Source organism: Wyeomyia smithii, chromosome 3 (genome assembly GCF_029784165.1).
Source record: "Wyeomyia smithii strain HCP4-BCI-WySm-NY-G18 chromosome 3, ASM2978416v1, whole genome shotgun sequence".
NCBI classification, from domain to species: Eukaryota; Metazoa; Arthropoda; class Insecta; order Diptera; family Culicidae; genus Wyeomyia; species Wyeomyia smithii.
Window position 1 is genome coordinate 220091673 of NC_073696.1, and position 26563 is coordinate 220118235.

At 40.5% G+C, this 26563-nt stretch overlaps 1 protein-coding gene across 1 annotated transcript in view; it reads right to left on the minus strand.

Annotated features, from left to right (window-relative positions):
* Positions 1-10116: 10116 nt before the first annotated feature.
* LOC129730485 (ankyrin-3-like) overlaps positions 10117-26563 on the minus strand; it is a 119445-nt gene continuing 102998 nt past the window's right edge. The window contains exons 7-13 of the mRNA XM_055689832.1: positions 20159-20362; positions 18630-19373; positions 18390-18570; positions 18062-18329; positions 17937-17954; positions 17483-17868; positions 10117-11549 (exon numbers count right to left, since the gene is read on the minus strand). Of these exons, the coding sequence (XP_055545807.1) occupies positions 11236-11549; positions 17483-17868; positions 17937-17954; positions 18062-18329; positions 18390-18570; positions 18630-19373; positions 20159-20362 (2115 nt within the window). The 3' untranslated portion in view covers positions 10117-11235. The remainder of the gene's footprint in view (positions 11550-17482; positions 17869-17936; positions 17955-18061; positions 18330-18389; positions 18571-18629; positions 19374-20158; positions 20363-26563) is intronic.

Genomic DNA, 26563 nt, shown 5'->3' on the forward strand with positions numbered 1-26563 from the left:
CCCGATACTCTCACAACACACATCACTCGATCCATCACCGCTTTGATCAATCTAACGTTGGACAACTATAGTAAAGTTTTGATAAAAAAATAAAATACCGAAGCTACACGGTTGTACTGATTACAAATTAAAAATAAAATAAATGCTTAGTTATAAAAAAACAAAGAGTGGAGCGAACTTATGTTATATGAAATGTTTCGTGAAGATTCCCGATTCACCGTTAGCTTTTTTCAAGTGTTGAATGGAGCATTGTTAACATATCACTATTTTTGAAAATCCTATTACGGTATTTTGTAAGGTGATGCATTGCACGAGCCAAAAAATGGCCGACTTTGAATTTTCAAGTGCACAAAACTCAGAATAGGGTAAAGCGTCATCTGTATAAACACTTTTATACTTTGGTATCACCACAACAAAGCTTTGGTTAGTGGTGCATCAATCATTTTCGAGTCTTTGGCTCTCGAAAAAATCTCAATTTTAGTGTCAATTGGAATTAACTCCCTCGCCCTCCCCCAAAATCACTTCTTTCTTGGATTTGGTTGCGAAACAAACGAGATAACATTTGATCCAACATCAACGGATCTTCTTTCAATGAACCTAGCCTTACTAAGGGAGCATGCATAAATTACGTAGATTTTTAGGTTTTGTTTAAACTCGGAACTTGGAACTGTAGATCGCTAAACATCCCGGGTGGCGACAGAATCCTACTGGATCAGCTGAAACCCCGTCACTTCGGCATTCGGTAGTGCTGCAGAAACTTTGCCAGAAAGGATAAAATGCACAGAGGCTGTGTGGTTGCAGGGCACAGTACTACCAGAGCGGCGGTACAACAAATAGCGGGTTACCAGCTTTATTGTGTTGGGCAGAAAGCAAAGTCGTGTGATTGAGTGGCAGGCGGTCAGCTACAGGATGTGTGTATCGAGAATTAAAGGCCGGTTGAAGGAAGACCCAATGCTAAAAAGGAAGCCTTCTACGCACAGCTGGAGGACGTCTACGACAGCTGCTCGCAGCGGGACATCAAGGTCATCATCAGGGATATGAACTCTCAAATCGGAGGGGAAGACCTTTATGAACCGGTGATCGGACACGAAAGTCTGCACACTGAGACGAACAACAACGGCCAAAGATGCGTAAACTTTGCAGCTTCCCGAGGATTGGTAGTTCGAAGTACATCTTTCCCCCGCAAGGACATCCACAAAGCCACTTGAAAACCACCTGACCAAAGAACAACAAACCAAATTTACCATGTGCTCATCGAAGGACGGTTTTTCTCGGACATCACCAACATACGCACTTACCGAGGTTCGGACATTGACTCGGATCACTACTTAGTGGCTTATGGTATACGTTTAAAACTGTCGACTGTCTATCAGTCGCGACAGAGTCGATCCCCACGGCTCAACATCAAGCGGCTACGGAACCTGCAAGCTGCCGAAGTCTACGCGCAACAGCTTGAAGCGGCACTACCCACGGCAGAGGAGTTCGGCGCAGCTTCTCTTGAAGATGGCTAGATCATGACCCGCACGGCCATCAGGGAATCCACGACGACGACACTAGGAACAGAGGCGCCGTCTGACAGAAACGACTGGTTTAATGGGGAATGTAAGGCAGCAGTGACAGAGAAAAGCCGGACCTGGGTTAATTACCTGAAGGTAAGGACGAGACAGAATCTGGTCAAGTACAGACGGGCAAAGAACGACAAAACCACGTTCCTGAGACGTAACAAGCGCCAGCAGGAGGATTGTGACCATGAAGAGCTATTCACTGCTGATACGCAAAAGTTCTACGAAAATGTGCTCTACCCGACTTTTGCTAGGATGTGGGAGGTAATCTCATCACGAACGATAGCAAGGTGGTCGACAGGTGGAAGCAGCACTTCGATGAACATCTGAATAGCGATGCAAAAAACAGAAGCGGAACTGCAACGGACCTAGGAGTGCCAGCAGTAGATGACCGGGTATCATCTCCCGACCTCCACGAATTAAAGAAACACTTGGTAGAGCTCTGCACTAGGTCATTATCTGGGAAGAGTTTTCTGCCTGCCGGAAGAGTGGATGGAGGGAGTCGTCTGCCCCATCTATAACAAGGCTCATCAACGCTGCTCATAAAATACTCTCCCGAGTTCTATTCCAGAGTCTAACATCTTCAACCAGGAAGTTTGTGAGGTAGTACGTGGTGGGTTTCATGAGAGCCCGCGCAACCACGGACCAGATATTTTCAATCCGACAGATTTCGCAAAAATGTCGTGAGTACAATTTGTCCACGCATCACATTTTCATCGGCTTCAAGGTAGCCTATGATACAGTTGATTGAGAACAGCTATGGCAAGAACTATGCACAAGAACGAGGATATTTTTCCGGAAGAACTGACGTGACTGATCAAGGCTACCATGAATCGTGTTATGTGTTACGTGCGTGTTTCGGGGATACTCTCGAGTCCCTTCGAGTCGTGCCGAAGGCCTGAGACAAGGTGATAGACTTTCCTGTTTACTTTTTAACATCGCCCTCGAAGGTATTATACGAAGAGTATCGACACGAGTGGTACGATTTTCACGAAGCGGGTTCAGCTTACTTGCGAAACTTTGCGACGGTGGAAGAAATCTACACCAGACTCAAAGTGGAAGCTAAGCGTATTGGACTGCTGATCAATGCGTCAAAAACAAAGTTTAAGAAGGGAAGAGGCTCCAAGGAGAACAATGTTAACCCCGGATCATCGTAGACGACGATGAGCTTGAGGTGATAGACGAGTTATTGTTCTTAGGATCGCTGGTGACCGCTGACAACAACACCAGCAAAGAGATCCGAAGACGCATTCAAGCGGGAGCCGGAGCAGGAGCAGTACGAAGCTGAAGCTGTACAAAACACTAGTTAAACCGGTGGTCCTCTATGGGCTAGCGACGACAGCACTGCTCTCAGAGGACCTCAGCGGCCTTGGAGTTTTCGAACGGAAGGTGCTGCGAACCATATACGGTAGAGTAAAGACTGAAGACGGAGAATGGCGTAGACGCACAAACCATGAGCTGTACGCGCTGCTAGAAGAGTCTCCATTGTACACCTGGTTAAAGTTAACAAATTGCGATGGGCCGGACATGTCGAAAAGATGCCGGACGACAACCCGCCTAAAACGATTCTTTTCAGTAACCCTTCTGGAACCAGAAACAGAGGAGTACAGAGTGCACGATGGCTTGATCAGATTAAAAGTGACATACGAGTAATAGGACGAAACTACTCATGCATCATCAATCATAGTAACCCATGAGTTAGCAAAAAAAATGACATCTCTATCAGTCAAACTCTAACTGTGATGGCGAAAAAAGTGAAGCTACTCCGTTCGGAAGTGTGCGCGTTCAAAGAACGGTACCCCGCTGCGTCAAAAACGAACATCGTGCGGCACTTTGTGGACGCCGGGTATGCCCGTTCCGGCATCTACAACATCTTGACACTATTGGACAACGATCAGAGCATCGAAAGAAAGCCCGGTCCGGACGGCCAACGACCCTGAGCGACAAGAGGCTTCAAAGGATGCTGAAGAGGAAGACCGAGGGAAAAGTGGCTACATCGCTGCGTGCACTTGACCGGGAGGTTGGTGCATGCGGTTAAACAGTGAAAAAGTATCTGGAGAATCACTTCAGATCTTCCTGATTTGCCTCCAGGATGCACAAAGTCATTGTTCTGCGATGACACAAGCATTTCCGTAAAAGGAAAAAGTCTTCGTGTCATATGCAGTCGATTGCAGAAAAGTTTAGATATTTTTTCTTCCTACTTGCAAAAGTGGAAAATCTCTCCCAATGCTTCTAAAACTCAAATGATAATTTTTCCGCATAAGCCTAGGGCTTCTTTCCTCAAGCCAAACAATAATCACGTTGTCAAGATGAATGGGGTTATTTTAAGTTGGTCCTACAAGGTTAAGTACTTGGGACTAATTTATGATAAATTTCAATTATTTTCAAAGAGCACATTAAGAGTATACAAGCCAAGTGCATCAAATATACGAGATGTTTATATCCTCTCATTAACAGGAATTCTAAACTTTGTTTAAAGAACAAACTTTTGATTTACAAACAAATTTTCAGACCAGCAATGCTTTATGCTGTACCGATCTGGTCAAGTTGCTGTTCAACAAGGAAGAAAACGCTCCAAAGGATTCAGAATAAAATTCTGAAAATGATTTTGAAGCGTCATGCTTGGTTTGGTACACTCGAATTACATAGACTTACTGGTGTAGAACCATTAGAAGCTATGTCAAATAAAATTATTAACAATTTTAGACAAAAATCGTTGCAATCCTCAATTGCTACGATGAGCTCTCTTTATAGCCAATAAGTTAGCAATTAAGTTAGTTGTAAGTTTACTTCCCCTTTTCTGACAAGTAGGTTTAAATCCCTACGAATGATTAGTCCTAATTGCGAAAGCAAACAAATCCTAACAATTAAAATTACAAATTTCTAACAGTGTTGAGAAGTTACCATTTGTGATTGGACACACATACTCATTATTTACTAATATTTATCATAAATACTTAAGCTACTAACAAATCCCCCCTTTAAAAAAAAAAGTGGAAGAGGTTGTTTATACGAAACGACCGCAAGGTTAACGTTGAATTACGACAGCTTGTCTTATGTCAATAATTTTTTGCAATAGCTTTGGAAATACACTCGATTAGGGTTAATCATTTTAATGGTGTGAAGCGATATATTCCGTATTTGTTTCGTATATTAATTTTGCTTTAAAAATAAACGGAATCCGTTGGAAACTAGCTGAGTTCAGAACTTTTGAAAGTGGGTAATATTCGTGACGCTCTCGATGCTTTCGGTTTTACAGTTTGTACCCCTATATATGTTGCCGTAAGACATAATTCTACATCGAAAACGCACTAACCGATGTGCTTAAGTCGACTCTGTTGAAAGAAACATAAAAAAAATCGTATAATAAATTCATAAATGTTTGATATTAGTTGTATTTACCAGACAACTAAACTGTGCAGTAACAGTTAATAATTTCAGCCTTGTTAAATGTTTAAAATAAACAAAGCAGAAAGAATTTTAATTTTCCGAAGGTATCGTCGGAATCCATGGTCAAGTATATGAATATGAAGATTGTTTGTATTTCATGATACTGTAAGAAGACGGAGTTTAACCAGAGAAAGGCCGGAATCCTCAATCGGCAAAGATGCCCCTTCTGTAAATTGTTATGAACCATGAGTATGATCGAGATGCTGTAAGAAGTGACTGGTTTGTAATGATGAAAACTTAGTAAATTGACATTTACGGATTTGTTTCGCATATACCGCTTGTGATGCACAGTGTTAATGAATCGTAATATACATCACACTGCTGCGCAATTGCAGCAGCATCAAACTGCAATCAAAGTTGCAATTTAGTATTAACCATTCATTATGCTCTTCCAAATATATTTAGCAGCCTTGAGAAAGACTGGTTGCTGTAGTTGCAAATTTCGTTCAATTATCGCATAGATGCTTCATGGTCCAGTAGCGCGCAATATCCGATCTGACATAGATTTTTTGCACGTTGTGGATTGGGATAACTGGAAAAATTATTTCCAGTTTATGCCATTCTCCAACGTACTTAAAAAAGACGCTGCTCACAATCAAGTATACAGTTTTTGAAGAAGTTTATATCTGGAGGTAAAATCAGTTCGTTTTTTTTTTTTTTTTTTTTTTTTTTGTTTTGTATAACTGATTAAAATGTGATCACATTAATTATCTATAGATAAATCGTCCAGCTCAAACCTTTGTAGGGGTATGTGGCGGGACCATCATCATCATCATCATCATCAACCAATTGTTGCCTTATGAAGGCAACAATATAACATGTATCGTGTGTTGCACGGCTTGAAGGAAGAATATGTTTCCGTTCTCGTAACAACCGTCTTCTTTAAGACGTTACATATTTGTTAATGAAGTGTTATGAATTTTCTAAAACGGACTCACCGCCGTGAGCAGAACTGGCTGAACTTTTCTGTTTGGAATCGGATTTGTTTCGCATATACCACTTGTGATGCACAGTGTTAATGAATCGTAATATACATCACACTGCTGCGCAATTGCAGCAGCATCAAACTGCAATCAAAGTTGCAATTTAGTAATAACCATTCATTATGCTCTTCCAAATATATTTAGCAGCCTTGAGAAAGACTGGTTGCTGTAGTTGCAAATTTCGTTCAATTATCGCATAGATGCTTCATGGTCCAGTAGCGCGCAATATCCGATCTGACATAGATTTTTTGCACGTTGTGGATTGGGATAACTGAAAAAATAGATATGACTAAAGTCGCATGGAAGCAGATCGTGCATGTTTTATGCTGCCGACGGTAGACATGAGTATGAAGGTGGAAATTGTGATGTCGATTTATAACCGTTTTGTTGTAAGACGCAATAGCGTAAGTGCTGCATTTCTGTTATCTGCTGCCATCTAGCAGTCCGTGTGGTATCGGCACAATCATGGAATGAATTATACATAAAACACAAAGCGCGCATTCTTAGTCAACTAGGTATATTCTGTCGACCTTGTTAGGGAAAGAAGCATTGTGCGACCAATCAGAGGTCGACATTTGCGTTTCGACAAGGCTTGACAATTTTCAATAGTACAACAGTTCGAACAATCAGATTACAACTTTCTCCATTTGTACGGGTGCTTGGTTGATTTTCCAATCGCTTACTGCAAAAATGACGAAAATCGGTTGGAAACTGACTGAGCTTAAAACGGTTGAAAATGGACAATTTTTGTGACGCTCTCGATGTTTTTGGTTTTTGAAATTGGATCCCTGTAATGAAACTGGCCCCCTGTGTATGTTGCCGTAAGACGTAATTCTACGTCAAAAAAGTATCTGGAGAACATGGACACTAGGGTGGGACAAAATATAAATATTAACTCCCATGCACTTTTCGTGTAACTTTCCAGATCGATCGGTGTAACTTTCCAGATCGATCGGTGAAACGTCCGATTAGCACCCGATTTTTAAAGTTTCCATACGATTTTATATGAGAAAATCCACTTTTTCAATACTTATTCTCTAGAGATGTCAAGTTGGCTCTTAAAAAATATCAATACATGATATTTGTAGGAAATTTTCCTAGGAAAAACTCTTCTCAAGACCGTAAGGCGCTACGATGCTTGTAAAAACAGCTATTCACCCCAAACTGATTGAATGTCTGACGGACGGCTCACCATCGAAATTTTCAGCAACACTGCTACAACATGCTGCTATTGCAAACTTGTTTAAGTATGACAAATAATTTCGCGTGGAATTAATTTTCAAAGTGTGATTTTTGCTCATAGTATCTTCGGGGAAGCCTCCAAGATAAATTTAAGCGATATTATTTCTCATCACATGGTTGAATTTGCAACAGCAGCATGCTGCAACAGTATTGCTAGTAAAATTCAATAGTGAGCCGTTCGTCAGATATTCAATCAGTCTGGGGTGAATATCTTTTTTCACAAGCAAGGTAGCGCCTTGCGGTCTTCAGAAGAGTTTTTCCCAGGAAAAATTTCTATAAATATTTTGTATTGATATAATTTTAGGAGCCAACTGGACATCTCTATAGAAAAGTTTTGTAAAAGTGGTTTTTCCCATATAAAATCGTATGGAAGCTTTGAAAATCGGACGCAAATCGGGCGGTTCAAGGATCGATCTGAAAACCTAAATCGAAGTCTTTCGTATATAAATAAACTTGTTTGCTATTGTTTTTTTTTCCGCAGCTGTAATGTTGACACAAGCGTTGTGAGCGATAAAACCAATGAATTTAACTTTCAAAGAGAGATTAACAAGGTTTTGTTTTAGGCACCCTCTATCTACACAATTTTGTGGGCTGGGTCGGAAAGGGTTAAAGGTGTGAGCCGAAGATATACTTCTAGCGGGCTGGTTAGAAGGATTCATTTATCCAGTCTGCAGGAAGGGGAAAAGGGCAGCGTTAACGAGGCCCCTCAGAATTACAAAATGTTCTACCGCATTGTTTCATAGACTTAAGCTGTCGCAGGAAGCCTTCGTTGAAGAGTACCAGTGCAATTTTAGGGAAGGGCGATCCACAGCAAACTATATGTGAAACTTGTAAGTTTAAAGAAGGGGTCTTCCAGACTCATTATCTATTCATGAACTTCAAGGCGGCGTACGACTCAGTTAAGCGAAGCGAGTTGTGGCAAATAAAGCTGATAAGTGCCACCCATGACAGTTTATCATGCATCAGGATAGCGGGCACAATGTCGTTCGTCACGTTGCGTTGTACGGTTTGAATCAAGGTGAAACTCCTATTTAACGTTCCCTTGAAGAGCAGGCATGCATAGGGAAGAAATTAAATTTCACGAAGTTGAATATCCTCTTTGGTTCTGCAAATAATATAGACTTTGTAAATATTGACCGCAAAGCACTGGAAGAGGATTTCGTGCAATTTAAGAGGGAAGCTTCACTAATTGGATTCCTCGTGAACTTGTAGTGAGTGTTGGTACTGTTATTGTGATAGATAGGTATATCTTTGAAGTACTCGAAGAATATCTTGGTACTCTCGTAACATGCGACAGTGAGGTTAGCCATGAAGTAAAGACACCGATAGCAGCCGTGAACACAACCTCCACAGTTTACGTAGCCAGCTGAGATCTTGCAGCCTGCATGTCCAAACGAAATTCGCATTGTATAGGACTGTATAGGACAAGCGTAGGTTCTGCGTTCAATACACGAAACGTGTGGAATGCAATGTGATTCAGGTGTATGAACCTCGAGGTGTATCTAGCCTACCAATATGTGGTTATTGTCAAGCTAATATAACACGGTAGGCTACAGTTGGGCTAGCCAGATTCGAACAGAGGTCGACGACTCCGTGGTAGACCCCGTACTCGTTGGGTGTGTGGTATGGATGAAAACGCCCGATTGGCGAGTGTTGAGGTAGATTGTAGAAAACTAGCCCAAGATGGAGTGAAGTAGAGACGCATGTGGATTGGGTCGATAACTACCTGTCGTGATAAAAATTAAAGAAATTAGATTTTGGATGCAGAAAACTTTTGGGATGATTTTCAAGCAATTCATTCCCATCTTGATTTGTATCTTGGGGTTTACGACAATTACATTACTAAATATGATGACTAATGCTCCAATTCGATTGTAACAATTCGGATTAAAACCTGGGTAACTGGGTCTTATTGACAGAAAATTCAAAGTTTTCAAATTGTTTAAAAAACTCAACACGGGTAAAAGTTTCCTACCCTCTTCTTTGTTTATCGATTCGATCTTACCTGTACTTGAATTAGTATTCATGAAAGTAAACTGTTAGCTATGAGCATTTCAACACACACTCCACATTATCGCTGCATCGCTGTTAGTTCCCGATCCTTTTTGTGATATACATTAGGACACAGGCGAAATTCAGAACCTTCAACCAGCTACCATCAAAACATAAACAAATTTTTAGAAGCAAGGCGTTTTTCGTTAGTCGTCGCTACATGAGTGTTCGTGTGTCCATGAACAAAAGGTTTTTGCATATTTACAGCGAAATTAAGTGACACCAGCAAACAATTAGTAAGACTAGTAGTTTAACAAGAAGCAGATAGCAACAGAAAATTAAGTATACGGTGGCACATAGAATAATGAAAAGACTGTGGCTAGTTGTTAGTTGCACGTGAAAGCGAAACTGAAAGTTGACGGAATGGCACAAACAAAAGTATGTACGAGTTAGTACAACTGAACATGATGCGGATATAATTGCTATGCTTGAAAGAAAAGCTCAAAGTATTTAGGATTTTATTCTTATTGCTTACTGTTCAATATTGAATTAAGTGCTTTCTCTTGTGTTTAGCTTTGTTACGAGATTTTTTCTATTGGCATTTACGTACGAGCGTGAGCATTTCGTGATGCCCAATAAATTTAGCAATTTTGAATCAACTCTTCCCGCGGCGGTAGGTAATCTCAGTTAAGCTTTCCGGGTATGATTAGTGAATTTGATCGAATAACTAGAAAGTACATTTCTGTTCAAAGATTTTTTCTTCTCCACAACAACCCTGCCTCCAAGATTTGTTTTTGTTTTGATTGCTTCCAGTCTGCAATGATGGGATCGAAATTTTTAGACCAAGAACTCGCGCAAAACTTAAGTACAGAAATGAAACAATTCAGTTTATGGTTAGTTTTCTTCAAAAGAACTAAATTTATTGGGCACTCTCTAGAGTAGGCTAGCAATTCGAATAGTTGGTATAATTATTCTGCACTCATTGTTAGCACAATTGAACTGTCAAAGTCGAGCAAGTGGTTATCTGATTTGGTTATGTCATGTATGATTGGTTAGTTAAGCTTGAGTTCCTTTAAGATTGAGATGAGTTTGAAAATATTTGATATCAATTGTTTTGAAGTTAGTTTGCAAGAGTTATTTCCTGGTATTCCTTTGGCATTATTTTTATTCTATTAGCTTCGCTGTAATGTTGAAAGGGCGATAAAGAGTATGCTATTGTTTGCTCGCGTGAGTATGGGTGTAAATTATGCTGCAGTGCACAGCGAAAATGATTCGATTGCCGGCGTTTATATGCATTCTGTTGCTCATATCAGTAAATGTTTCGAATTGCACATTCTGTATGTGATCTTTTGACGTAGCAGAAGATGAAAATTTATCGTTACATTTGGTGACAAATGTAGCAAAATGCTTCATCACTCCTGTCATCTACGCGTTTGATTCTATTTGGTGTCTATATGCTTGATAGATGATAGAGCTAGATATATCGTGTCGTTGTAGCTTTTACTGTTTGGATGTAAAATATGTAAGCTATTTCGCTAATCGAATACTTGCTAATATTATTTCAAAGAGAATAAACTGAACAATATCTACTTCAATTCTCAGTAACATGCGTTACAATGGAAATTCTTAATCACTCTGGTTTTGCAAACTTCGTAATAACGTATTTGTCTCGTAAATAAATTTCAGTTTACATATAAGAAAAAATACTAAATACTTGTTGTCAAGAAACTACACTTCATTCAATGAGCAATAAGGAGTACAAAGCTTGTCATAGAAGCCAGTTTGGAGCTGTCATTCAATTTCTGATACCATGCAGTTACAAGAATTTATCGCTTATAAATCAGCTCAACTTAATTTAGCCAAACAAGTGAACACAATCTCAAATGTCTTTGGAAGCCTCCCTGGTCGCTTATAGCCAAATTCAATGTAGGCTGTCTTTCTGGAACGCCTTGATTCTAAACCGTTATGAGAATTTTTTTTCGTCATAGCTTTGGCCATTACCGCGTTTACCAGATCAGCGAAAAGCGCTTCTTTTTCGGTACATGATTGACACTGATTTTTCGCAATTTCTCGGGCGCAACGCCTTTACGTGGTTTGAACAAATTTACCTGCAAACCGACTTTGATCTTCTTGGTGAGAGCTCCCTGCGGGAAGACAGCCTGCACCTGGGGAACCACGGTACTGGACACCATACCGCCCTCCGGTCCGATAGCGTGCACCTCCTGGCGGATGCGGGAAATTACGGCAAAGTACTGCGGAAAATCGTACGTCACGAAGCGACAGATGCGGCCACCTCCGAGCTCATCTAGCTGGGCAAGATCTGCAAGCGACAGTAGAAAGCATTTGGTTGAGTAAGACTAACAGTGGTTTTAGAGGATACAAAGAATGTCAAAATTGGCTTCAATAACTGATTAAAAGAGATAATAAAACAAATAAAAATCTAATCCAGTAGCGGAAAATATTCACACTAAAAAAATTCCTGGAAAAGGTTAGAACAAAAGGTTAGAACGTTTCGGTGGGAGTTTCACAGACTCTCGACGCTATACAAAGCGTGTGAAAAAAAGATAATCTCCATTACAAAAATAACTCCCATAAGGCAGCGTGTGTGGTTTATCGAGGCGTGCTAGGAACGGGACACAATAGTAGAGGGTGATATGATATTGTATTCCCATTAGTTTAATTGGCTAAAAAACCATGCCGCAAACATCGAAGATTGCGGGTTCGAGTCCCGTCGGAATGAGGAAAATGAGGATGAGTTACACGTTCTGTTCTCGTTCATTTTGCACACCCTCGTAAATCTACCTACATTAATATTTTCGCTCGCGCGATATTTCGGAATAAAATTTGCTTAATATGGTATTTCGTGTAAGGTATTAGCACAGACTAACAGACATAACACGTCGAACAAATTTTCAATAAAGTCATCGTTTGGATGATTCCAGTACTTTACGTTGATAACACTAGCACCATCTGCTGTCGTGTTCGCGCTGCGTCATGTATTTCGACATCAGCGCCAGCGTTACTGCATGTGTCAAATGGGGAACTACAAAATATGTATGAGATTGCATGACAGCGCCACCAGACGACGTTTTCGCGCGATGACTGTTATTCGATTGAAAATTTGAAATGAACGTTTTTTGTGGCGATGGAGCTAGGTTCCAGTGTTACGTCTGTTAGTCTGTGGTATTAGTGTTATCGCGAAGTGAGTTCATATTCGAAATTTACAAGTGTTTTGAGGAAAGTTCACGTATAGCTGTATTGTTTGTGCTACGAAACATTCACTCTTTTACGGTGGTACCGTGAGCATCGGTCGAAAAAATTGCAGCATCGAGTGGTGCTACGCCACCCGTTTGCTATTTATCACTGTGTGTTATGTGTATATGTGACATGGAGTGAATGCGTTTGCACTAGCCAGCAGATGATGGCAGTGAAGAAACTTCGTTCAACATCGGAACGGCTGAGTATAACTTGGAACCAATTTAAATTTGTTTAAATTTATATATTTTTTCGTGGATTTTCAAGTGACAGTCAGTCAGTGGCTTGCTAAATTTTTTTCCAAGAAATAATGAACTAAAACCAGTTTTAGAGAATAGTTTTTCATTCATTTGATTTGAACAAGGCCAACTGAGTGTTGTGCGCGTTCTACCTCAACGTAAAATTTTAGTGATAAAGGCAGTTTCCCGCGGATTACAAATGAAGTTATTGGTGAAATCGCGAAGTTCCGGTTCCTCTGATATCTAGAAAAGTGAAGAAGAGTAGTGATGGGAAACTTATCGATAATATCGATTGATGCTGGGAATCGATATTATCGTCAATTTTTTGAGGTTAACGATAATTATCGATATTATGAGGGTGAGCACAAGTCAGTGCGGCTGGTTACTGGAGGAGACCCAAAAGAAGGAGACCTTACCAACCCAACCCCAGAAGTTGCCTTTGCCGCTAGGTATTTGTTGGGTGCTGCTCTTCGACAAGATTTAGCATTGTAAAGGTTCGCCCCGAGTGTCACTAAGTTTCTGAGAAATAATGGTAACTAAAAAGGTATTTATAGTTTTTAGTTTCCTAAGAACAGATTAATTCGACAACTTAATACTGGAGAACTTTAAAAAATATCCATACTTTTTGCACCATCTCATAAAAAGCAATGATACGAAATTCAGGGTGGCCACTCAATATCAATTTTCGATTTCCCGGTTTTTTCCCGGTTTTCCCGATGATATACAATAAAATTTCCCGATGTTTTATTTTTAAAACATATGAGAAAAAATCAATTTTTACATGCTTATTTATGCCTTGCAAAAATAGTGTTACAAAACTATGAAAAACATTTCTCCTTAATCGTTTTCAGCTGTTCATCGACGTTAGCAAGTACCTTCATAGTGATCTGTTGAACATTTTTCGCCCTCTTTATCTCAAAATCGTTGACAATTTTCGCCTTCTCGCTTTTTCTTGCTTCCTTCTCTGTCAACCTACTCTCGAGCTTGCATTGAAATGCATGGGATAAATTTAGGAGTTGGGGCATAGAGGTTTTGTCTTCTCGAAAAATGTCCTCAAGCAAAATTTCAAACGGACTTTGGGAAGAAGAGCCTCAGAGTGACCAATGAAAAAATACACATGAAACTGCCAAGATGCATTTTGCAAAATGCATGAAACGTTGAGATCTGTTCTTTCAAAACAATTTTTTTTTCGAAAAACTTCGATTCTGGGGCTTACAAAATTTTCGAGCTGGGGCCAAAGGAATGTATAAGAAATTTTCTCATGATCCGTATAATAAATTCAACTGACACTCTGAATAAACAATTTGAAAAAATGTTATTAGTTACTGTTTGATTTTGATATAGAAAAAATCTGAGAAATCTTCAACAAATAGCTCTTCAAGGTGGCGTCTTTCCCCAACAGAATCCAAAGGTCGAACACAGCATACAACAAAACTTGTATTTTTCTGCGAAACACTTAATATGGAGAATGCTGAAAACAACAGAGTCTTGATTATTTATATTAATAACGAAATTTCAGCAGATATTGACCTAGTTTCCGCAACATGACAGGCGAACACAGTTTGTTAGAAATATTTGATATATATTCTCTTTAAAATATGTCACTTGCAAATGAAATTAAAGTGATCCGCAATATAAATGTGCTGCTTGTGATTAAAATCATATAAAAAATCGAGAAGTACAAACAGGGTAGTTCCGTTCCGGCCCGGTTCGAAATAAAATCAAGACTCGAAGTGTCCGGTCCTATCTGACTTTTGACTGGATTCTACCCGATTCGATGTCGAACACCATTCACAAGAAGTTTTAATACGCCTCCCGCGACGCTGGTTACTTTTTGACTTCTTTAAAAATCTGACAATATGTCACGAAGTAGTAAGTTTATCCACCTGACCAAGCCTGATTTTATTTGACGCAGATCTTGCTGCGAAGCCGTTGTCGACTTTGGCTGAAACCAACAACCAGCTTTCCCCTAACCGGCAGAATCATGCCAGTTAGGTCATCGTGCAAAAAAAACAGGTTTTTATGTTGAACTTTCCTCAGAAACTGTTGAACAAATGAAACGGTAGAAATGAAGGAGGATGATTTTCCCGGAGTGAAGCCTAATTTCCCGGTTGTCCCGTATTTTTCTCCCGGTGATTTGAAACTCCCGGCTTTTTCCCGCTTTTCCCGTTTTTTCCGGTAGAGTGGCCACCCTGGAAATTGTAATAAAATACATTTTTTTTGGCTTGCCAACTCTTATAATATGAAGGACATGCATAGCGGCAGTCTATTGGTAATTATCTGGTAATTGTTTAGTTTAACTTGGAATTGTTTAAGTTTAAAGTATCTGTTAGTGGAACTTTTAGTTCCACTAAAAATCCAAATCAACGAAATTGTTGCGCCAAAAAAAGTATCCTGATTTATACAGGGGGTAGACAAAATAATTGAGATAAATGGCCAGAACTTTACGAAAAATGAATCAATTTTGATAACCGGTTTCATTTCACTGGAAAACATATTAGTATTACTTGGGAACTAGGTGCGACTAACCTACACCGAAAATGTTTCGGATTTCAAGAGTGTGTGTAAAGTGTAAATTTTTGCAACGCATAGAACGTTTTAGGCAGCTCAATTGTCTATCTAAAGTACTTCATTTAAAATAATCTGAGATCACCGATATTGAGTTAGCAAAAAAACTTTGACAGCTCTATCAGTCAAACTCTAAATGTGATGGTGAAAAAAGTGAAGCTACTCCGTTCAGAAGTGTGCGCGTTCAAAGAACGGTACCCCGCCGCATCAAAAACAGACATCGTGCGGCACTTTGTGGACGCCGGGTATGCCGGTTCTGGCATCTACAACATCTTGACACTATTGGATAACGATCAGAGCATCGAAAGAAAGCCCGGTTCCGGACGGCCAACGATCCTGAGCGACAAGAAGCTTCAAAGGATGCTGAGGAGGAAGACCGAGGGAAAAGTGGCTAAATCACTGCGTGCACTTGGCCGAGAGGTTCTAAAACAGTGAAAAAGTATCTGGAGAACATGGACATACATGCAGGAAGCGGCAGTCCCGTCCACTGGTCTCGGAGGTGCAGGCAATGACGCAGCGACAGCGGTTGAATAAGATGGTCAAGTCGATTTTCCCGGCGAACCGCGACGTGGCAGTGGTGTTGGACGACTAGACCTATCTCACCCTGGATGGCAACGACTAGCAGGGCTCTTCGTATTTTGCCTCCCCCACGAAGGAAGTGAGCACCGAGGTAAAGTTTATTTCACAGACCGAGTTCCCCAAGAAGGTGCGGCTGTGGCTGACAATCAGCGAGAAAGGGATGTCAAAGTTGCTCTTCTTTCGCTCCGGGCTGGCCGTGAACGGGGAAATTTATAGTACGAAGTGCCTGACAGAAGTTGCGTCGTTCATCAAGGAATACCATAAGCGCGAAGACACGGTGTTTTGGCCAGATTTGACGTTGGCCAACTACTCGAAGCGATCGTTGGAGGAGATGGAGCGTCTGAATATCGATGTGGTACCGAAGTCGACGAATCCGCCCAATGTCCCCCACCTGCTTCCCATCGAGAATTTCTGGGAAAACTTGAAGCGCAAGATCTATTCCAACAATTTTGTCGCGAAAACGGAGGAGGAATTAATAAAAAAACGAAGAAAGAGCTTGAAATCATGGCTACACGCATGTTTTCGTCCGCCATGGCGAATGTTCCGGTTAACTGCCGGAAGGCCGCACGCAAGGACTTTATGTTTTTTTTTGCGTGGAAGCTAACATGATAACCTTCCATGGGGAATTTATCCAACTCAATTATCTGTCATAGTTTTTTTCATCACCATCTGAAATAGCTTTTTTTTCATCACCAGCATTAGCTGTCAAATTATCGATACTTATCGATAATATCGATAAAAGCACCGGAATTATCGATTGTTATCGATGTCCGCTTTTGGCGATATTTCCCATCTCTAAAGAAGAGCATCAACGGACCGCTCTGGGCAGGATAGGTATCGCTATATTTTCGAAGTGTTTTGTTTTTGAGGAACACTTGAACCAGCCACAAAACTCATCGACCAAGAAGTAAAATTTAATACGTTCGCAGCGCCACCGCCGTTCGGTGGCGGGTAAACGAATTAGCTGCCATGGAAAACGTCGGCAGATTCGAATCTGTAAACTAATTGCGAAGAATTTCTTTAAGAAGACGTTGGTAAGATCGTTCTGAACTGTAACTGTATTATCAAGTAATATTAAATACGAGCCACTAATGTAAATTAGTCTGGAAGTGTGAATACAATGTTATGTCCCATAGATATAACAACGTATTCATGCGGGGCTTAGTGTTTATGAAGACGATCTCGGAATGTACGTGTATTACCAGGCATTCTTGAAATGGGTCGTTGGATGAACACTAGAGCTGTCACTTTTCATCTCCAGGGCTAAAAATATTTGCATCTTTGTATTATGTAACATTTAAAAAAATCAATAAAAAAAATCAGCTTTAAATAGAAATAGATGCAGATAGGTTTTTTTCCATAAAAGCACTGCCGGCCAGTGGGAGATGAATTGTAAAAACACACACACACACCCTCGTAAATCTACCTACATTGCCCGCTTCACTAAATTCAACCCTTTTGTTTCGTGTAGATTTCAGTGTAGAATTCTTAAGTACTGAAATAGTACAGTACTAAGTAACTTCTCAATCATGCGTAACCTTTTAAATCTACTCTCTCTTACAATACAACAAAAAGTCCCAAATGAGATAAGAATCTTCCAATTTCGACTCACCTTCCGGCTCGAAGCACTCGTTCAGCACGTCGTGCACAATTTCGTCCGACATGTCGATGTTATGTTCGCGCCACGTTTCCCCGTTGTCCGAGCGGAGGATCACGATTTCACGCTCCTTGCCCCGTAGCGAAGCAAAGTGCGGTACCTCCATGATAACCGGCCCTAGGAATTTGGCACCGACCGGGCCCAGCTCCAGGACTCGGCTGGCCAATGCTTCTCCTTCCATCAGCGGCGGCGGATGCATCGTGCGCTGCGGTTTCACGTAGCGACAGGTGATACGTGTCGGTTGGGCCGCCGACCTGGGTGGAACTATAATACGTACTCCGCTGTGGCGACATCCACGCATCGCCCCGCCGCGAGCGTCCACCAGGAAGGAAACCAAGAAACTAAGCGAGGAGAATGAAAACGGTGTTATTTTGATGGTTGATCTTGACGCGGAAGCTACAATACTCACTTCTTCCAGTGTAGTTTTCTATGGTAGGGACGAAGGGTTAATCCAGCAGCGTGTTAGAGTGTTATTGTGTTAAACCTTAAGCAATGCAGTGAGGGGAGAACAAGGGACAGGTTTCGTCTACTTACCCGACGTGCGGCTGACGTTCGATGTTTATGTTGTCAGCGAAATCAGTAACCGAAATGCCGGACTGAACCATTGAAGCGTGCTGTGGACTGATGGAATCTTCCATGGCAGTCGGCGGAAATTGGTGCGAGTCACTGCTCTGAGCCATCCTGTTTGTGTCGTGGCGTTCATCGCGGGTGACATCGATTGGCAGCGAATCGTCACCCAGTGATTTCATCTCATCCACGGTTAGATAGCGATACGGTTGATCAGAAAGAACGGTATCTTCGCCTACGAATGTGAAAACATTAGTAGAGGTTATGTTCGATAAATGCACACTCCAGAACTAACCTCCTTCTTCTTCGGAATCGGACATGAACGTCTCGTGCATGGCTTCCGGAGCGACGACGCGATATTTTTCTTCAGTAGGCTGTGAATCCGGTGTTGTCTTGGCTTCGGTAACCGACTTCAGCGAGTCAAGTACACTGATGTAGCCCAACTTCTGGGCAATCTTCAGTGAGGTTTGTCCATTCTGAAACAATAACATACAGGTAAGTAAATCAGTGCAAAACTTAACTGTAAGAAACCTACATTGGTGACCGCATTAGGGTCAGCTTGATTTTCGATTAAAATATTAACAATATGGCAATGACCCTGCTGAGCAGCTTGATGCAGTGGTGTATAACCGATGCCGGTTGCAGCGTTGACATCTACGCCCTGTTGCAGTAGATAGCGCACCATATTAGCCTGGCCAAAATGAGAAGCAACGTGTAGCGGAGTGTATCCGGCTTTGGTAGCGGCGTGCGCATCGCCTCCATGTTTAACCAAAACCTGGGCAACGTTGACACGGTCTTCCTGGGCGCAAAGGTGCATCGGAGTTAGTCCGTTGCGTGCCTGGTGATCCGGATTGGCCTTGTGTTCCAGTAGCAGGGCCGACATCTCGTGATGGCCCTCCTGTGAGCTCAAATGTAGCGGTGTGAATCCGGCCTTACTTTCAGCATTGGCTTGTGCTCCATATTGTAGCAGCGTGGTAGCGATGTTCATTTGATTCTTACGAGCGGCAATATGCAGTGGTGTGTGACCGTTCTTGGCAGTTGCGTGGGGACTTGCTCCTTTCTCGAGCAACAGCAGTGCGACGTTCTGATGATCATAGTGACTAGCGACATGAAGTGGTGTAACGCCGTTCTTGCCTTGCGCGTCCACTGGGGCGTTCTTGGCAAGCAGCAAGTCGGCAACCTTAATGTGGCCATACTTGGCAGTAAGATGCAAAGGAGTGAAACCCTTCTTTGTGGCCGCGTCAATCTGAGCACCATTTTCCAGCAGTACTCCGGCAACCTGAAAACGCATAGATATTTTTTAACTAAGCTATTTACATGTTATTACAACACAATTCTATGTGTGGCTATCACTCGACCAGACTGATGCATTACCGGACGTTTGTGGGATGCTTAGTTGAACGAGGAAAACTAGGGAATTCGTCACTCAATCACGGTACGGTTTAGTTTAAAATTAGTGTTTTTAGTTTCTCTGAAGTCGTAAGCATGCTTCTTTTGAAAACCCAAAAATAATGAAAATATAAATATAACTACCTGCGCTAGGCTTCCCGTTCAAACCTATCTGGAAGAACTTTGCTGAAAATGATGCGCTCAATAATAGTACGAGCAAAACTAGTCTTTGTAAGCAGAAGACAATAGGGTAAAGTGCTAAATATAAACGAACATAAAAGGCTTTTTGCAAGTAATAAAACATTTATTGAAAATACAAACAAAAATAAACAGGACAAATCATAAGTATAATTGGACTAGATTAGAGCCTGATATTGACCAACATTTAACATTTTGCGTATTTTACAAGCTTATACGTATGCTGTGCGTTCGTTCTCGAAATATCTTTGTCCAGCTACTGAACTTTTTTTTTATTGAATACCAATGGTTTCGTTTTGTTGCGTTTCGGAAGTTGCATATAAATGTAATAATAAAAAGTACCGACAAGAAGAACAAAAAATAAACTAGCGCCCCTATGCCCTAGATAAAGTACTCCTGATGTCTGATCCAGAACAGTTGCATCAGATAGACGGTATCTATGTGATCCATCAGTTTCTTAGCTACCAGATTCTTTACCTCATCCTGGCCCTCCTTGGCTGCAATGTGCAGCGCGGTGTACATGTCCTTGGTGACGGCATCGACCTGGGCACCGTGCTGCAGTAGCAGCATCACGATATCCACGTTACCGAGACGGGATGCGATGTGCAGCGGTGTCTGCTGCTCCCGGGCCCGAGCGTCGACCTGAGCTCCGTTACGCAGCAGGATGCGGATGATGTCGGTCTGTTGGAGTAAAATACGGTGTTATAATAGAAAGACTGCAAGGGTGCGAACATCACAGTAAGGTTTTTCTTACGCGATTAGATGCGTTTAAATTTGTATACACCTCGTCAAGAGAGACTAAATTTAGTTGAAAAAATGACGTAGAAAACTGTCCCAAAACTTTTGAACTTTTACTGAATATGAAATTGGTCAGTATAAAGACCAAAAGGGAATATTATAAATTTTCAGTATTTACACCAAAAATTGTGATTTTTTTAAAACTGATATATGAAAACTTTTGATCTAAAACCGGAAAACGTAATTAGAATAAGGTCGATGTTTTGTACCGTTTTTGAGTTGTTAAACAAAGCAACCCGCGTAGAAAAAGCTTAAAAACCTGACTGTATCTCAGTGATGTTAATTATGACATTACTGTATTGAAATCCCCAGATCAAAACAAAAGGAAATACTTAGGGAAGTTAATATACCTCTGAGAATACCAAATTTATTTTCTCAAAACCATCCATCAACCGCCACGACACAATATACTATTCGAAACTGGAAGATATATTCTCGCTTTCTGAATGAAAACCATTCTAAGGGAAGTTGTGGAAGGTAAATCATTGAAAAAATGATGGATTGATCAATACAGATAGGATAGGAGTCGGATAGAGTTAAGTTTTTACATCCTTGTCGAGCGATACTGAATGCAATTGCTTAAAATCCAGTATCTTTACCGGCTGAAGGCTGGAATATCTAAAACGGCCAGATCCAGCCTTAGGCAAATCGAAGGTCAGACTCGAGTCGATGACCACGCCGTCCATCTCTACTGCGCGATCTGGAATGTTCGTGTACTTCAGCGTAAAAAGCTCACGAACGTTTGCTTCCTTCAGGCTTTACATTAAAGACGCACTTTATTGGGGCAACCTTCAGTGATTGAAAACCGTGCCAGATCCTTGCATATCTACACTAGAGCAATTCTCGCTGAAACCGTCCCACTGGTGACACGAAGTCTTTAAAAATTGATATTTTTGTGTTTAAATGATTGAAAGTAGTGAAAAATGAGAAATCTACTTTGGTAAACGGTTTTTAGGAGTTTTTTGTCTATTTCTCTTGAATTCGTGTTTTGAAACCGCTTTGAGGACGAATGACCACTGATTTTAAATTTGACACCACCATTAGAAAGCTGAGATACAAATGCTTTAAACTACATACAAAAAATTAGGCGAATATCGAGTTTGTCTTGCCATTCAGGTCGTTTTTCGAAATAGAGCTTAAAACAGCTCAACACATGACGCGCTGTGGTGTGCGTATGGTGTGGATAGTCAGTATTTCTAGTTTATGGGCAGTAAATGCACCCACGCACTGTTATTGCTTAATGGCCTCCAACCCGAATCAGCCCAGAATTCTCCGTGAATATTTAACTATTTTCAACTTTGGATAGCTACTGCGTCCACTTACCAAACTCAACTAACTTGATATGATTTTCTCTGTCTAGTGGCATCTATTGGTGTTCATAAAAGTATTTCCAAATGATAGAAATGTCATTGAAATTCATTTCATTTCAAGAAATGTACAATGTGTCGAATGATGTCATATCATTGGGTCGATTCGGGTTAATCAATTGACTGAATTTCGTTAGGTACACTGTTCGTCGATTCGTTTAAATGAATTATTGAATGAAAACAACAGTATATACCTATAGCAATAACAACATTCTGCATTAATTGGTATAATTTTTGAACATGCGAAAACTGTCCTCGCGGGAATTGCTAACTTTGATTTGGGCCGAAGGAACACAACCTAGGGGCCCGGATATCATTCCGGGTATAGCTTTGCCCGGGATGGTGAACGGCTGGACTCATGTAATTTGAGACCCTATTGTGGTCATTCATTTTTGTCCAGCAACTCCTATCCCAACCTCCACGAGGTGCCGACCGGGACACGAGTAACCTTAGCGGAGATCGGGTAACATACCCCCGGTGGAAACTTTGGTCGTATGCTGACTGGGAAAGGGAGTCGTACGCGACTCTCCCCATGTCAGGGGCGGCGTACAACAGCGTCTGACTCAAAGCGGGCGGCTGAATCATGAAATGCTGTATCCCACCTAAGATGGCAGCCTCATCAGCAGGATGTACAGGGGGTAGTCGAAATAAGTAGGATAGGCAAAATTTTGATGAAATTTGAAATGCTATAGATTTGCTAAACGTTATTCGATTTTAATAATTCGAACACCATTGAACTGGAAAACTTTTGAAGTTTCATTTTCTGACCCCAGATCTGACCTAGGTTACCGGATATAGGAAATATTCCTGAGTTCCGGTAGGCATGTCAAACCTGCTAATTTTTGGATGGATTTGGTAATGGGTTACCTGATAAAAATGCTCATTTGCATCATTGGCATAGATGACAAAATCATTTCTGAAGCGAATGGTTTATCAAGATCCGGAATCGGCCAAGAACTCATCGAGAAATGGCTATTTATCATCCGGAAGTCCTCAGAGGAATCTTCAGTAGGGGACATTTACGTTTTTGCACCAAATATAGCGTGTTACACCTCTATCTTCAGGATTTTTTATCGGGAATCTTTTAAAAGACAGATATCTGAATATAGGCTGCATTGGCCACTTCCGGAACAACCTGGATGCCCCGAAGGAACCCATAGTGGGAGAATTTACATTTCTGCATCAAAATATAGCATGCTACACCTCTATCTTCAGGATTTTTCATCAGGAATCATCCAAAAGACATATTTTTTAAATACATATTACGTTGGCCACTCTCGGAACGATTCAGATGCCCCGGAGGAACCCGGAATGGGGACATTTACATTTCTGCATCAAATAAAGCGTGCGACAGCTCTATCTTCAGGATTTTTCATCAGGAATCATCAAAAAGACATATTTTTGAATTCAAACTGCATTGGCCACTACCGGCACAATCTAAATACCCCGGAGGAACCCTGATTAAAAATCTTGAAAAATCTTGCAGCTTTATGCGCACGCTTTATTTGATGCAGAAATGTAAATGTCCCCATTCCGGGTTCCTCCGGGCATCCGGATCTTCCTTCGGGGCATCCAGGTTATTCCGGAAGTGGCTAATGCAGCCTATATTAGGAAATATTTTTTTTTGTAAGATTCCTGATGAAAAATCCTGAAGATAGAAGTGTCGCACGCTTTATTTGATGCAATAATGTAAATGTCCCCATTTGCGGGTTCTTTCGGGGTATCCGGATCATCCCGGGTGTGGCCAACGTAATCTGTATTCAAAAATATGTCTTCTTGATGGTTCCTGATGAAAAGTCTTGAAGGTAGAAGCGTCGCACGCTTTATTTGATGCAAAAATGTAAATGTCCCAATTCCGGGTTCCTCCGGGGAATCTGGATCGTTCCGAGAGTGGCCAACGTAATCTGTATTTAAAAAAATATGTCTTTTGGATGATTCCTGATGAAAAATCCTGAAGATAGAGGTGTCGCATGCTATATTTTGATGCAGAAATGTGAATTCTCCCACTACGGGTTCCTTCGGGGCCTCCAGATCGTTCCGGAAGTGGCCAATGCAGCCTATATTCAGATATATGTCTTTTAAAAGATTCCTGATAAAAAATCCTGAAGATAGAGGTGTAACACGCTATATTTGGTGCAAAAACGTAAATGTCCCCTACTAAAGGTTCCTCTGAGGACTTCCGGATGAAAAATAGCCGTTTCTCGATGAGTTCTTGGCCGATTCCAAATCTTGATGAACCATTCGCTTCAGAAATGATTTTGTCATCTATGCCAATGATGCAAATGAGCATTTTTATCAGGTAACCCATTACCAAACCAATCCAAAAATTAGCAGGTTTGACATGCCTACCGGAACTCAGGAATATTTCCTATATCCGGTGACCTAGGCCAGATCTGGGGTCAGAAAATGAAACTTCAAAAGTTTTCCAGTTCAATGGTGTTCGAATTATTAAAATCGAATAACGTTTAGCAAAGCTATAGCATTTCAAATTTCATCAAAATTTTGCCTATCCTACTTATTTCGACTATCCCCTGTAGGTATCGCGACCCTGGTAAGGTAGCAAACCAAACTCTTTCCTTATCAAGAACAACGAAAACAGAAATACGGAACGGATCAATCGCCAAAGACCTAGGATTCGAACACGGAAACAGCAAAGGTAAACAATTGGAAATTGGGTATTTGGGACGTCCGATCTCTTATTAAACCGGCGTGAGCTGGCTTGCGTGCTCGAGAACAACAGTGGCAGGTAGTCGATATCGCAGCGATTCAAGAGGTCCGGTGGCCAATTTCCTGAGAACGGGAAATCTGTGCAGTAGACCTTATTGCACCCACTTCTTCAAAGTACCACATCTACTACAGTGGCGACAAAGCAGCGCACTATGGTCGGGATCGTAAACTCTATTGTACTCAAAATAAAAATTGTCACTTTTTTATCTTACTACTTAGAGCAATATTGACTTCCACAAAATTGTAGCTAATTTAATTTCATGAAACTTTGTTAAAAAAATTTGCTCTACCTCGTTTCTTCACTGTTTTAGGTCAATTTTTCCAAACTCATTCGGGGTGGGTCTAAAAAAAATACTATTATTGCTCTAGTTTTTTCAGCTTTATTCGGATTAGAAAGTGGTGTTCGAGTGACTTTTAGGGCGTGAAAAACTGCATATTTTGACACTAATAGATAATTGCTAACTTTCCAGAGAAAAAAGTTACAGGTATTTTTTCGTTTTAAAATGACACTTTTTGGAGGCACCCTACTTCTTTGTTTGCACATATATGCAACAACAACACGTTTAGGATGAAAGTTCATAGTTTCACCTTAAAAATGCATTTTGTAGAATAAGTCAACTTTCGTTCCCTTTAGGGTTAAAATGCATTTAAAAACTTCGAGTTTTAACACAAAAGTTTGCTAATCTAGCATTCAAAACCATCTAGTTATTTCAATTCGATTTTTCTTTGGAAAATTTCTTCAAGTGACTTCCGGGGCATGAAAAAGCGCTTATTTTGATGTCAATAAATAGTTTCCAATGCTCGTAGAAAATAAATTATCGTTGTTTTTAAATTGAAAAACGTCATTTTATAGGGTTCTCTACATATTCAAATATTTACGAACCTGAATTGTTTTTATATTAATCCAAGTACTCTTTCCACTCAATCGTAGACCTTTGAATATCTGTTCTTTTTCTGGCAGATCTGAAGAATCCATAGCACATCCGTAAAATTCGCAGCTCTAGAATTTTTTCGGGCGTGAAATTGGCGATCGTTCCGATAATATTTGTTTCCAGCTTCAGGGCCTTATTCAATAAATCCCGTTGAAAGGGGTAGACTTGCCATGATCCTAGTAGAATGTGCTAAAATTTTATGAAGTGTCGCAGGCATGGGATACCAAATACTTTATTTTTGAAGGACAAAACTATTATCTACAACTTTGCCGGAGATACTATACCGATCAATCAAACCGTTTAAATGCTAGAAACAGTTTTGATCATTTATAAACACTCGAATGCACAAAATGTTATCTTTAGCTTACAGGAACATGTAAACAAGTACTAAAAACACTACTAGAGAGTACTATGCAATGCTATCAACATATAAAAACCTGAATTTTACACGTTGTTACAAAATAACGCCATATTTGAGTATATTTTATGCATTTATTTTGCTTTTACAACAATATGATACATAAACAACATTTCAAAACAACTATAATTTTTTAACAAGCGTTAGAAACTATTTATTGACATCAAAATAAGCGCTTTTTCATGCCCCGAAAGTCACTCGAGAAATTTTCCAAATAAAAATCGAATTGGAATAACTAGATGGTTTTGAATGCTAGATTAGCAAATTTTTGTGTGAAAACTCGAAGTTTTTAAGTGCATTTTAACCCTAAAGGGAACAAAAGTTGACTAATTCTACAAAATGCATTTTGAAGGTAAAACTCGAACTTTTATCCGAAATGTGTTGTTGTTGTATATATGTGCAAACAAAGGAGTAGGGTGCCTCCAGAAAGTGTCATTTTAAAACGGAAAAATACCTGTAACTTTTTTTTCTGAAAAGTTAGCAATTATCTATTAGTGTCAAAATATGCAGTTTTTCACTTCCTAAAAGTCACTCGAACACCACTTTCAAATCCGAATAAAGCTGAGAAAACTAGAGCAATAATAGTAATTTTTTTAGACCCACCCCGAATGAATTTGGAAAAATTGACCTAAAACAGTGA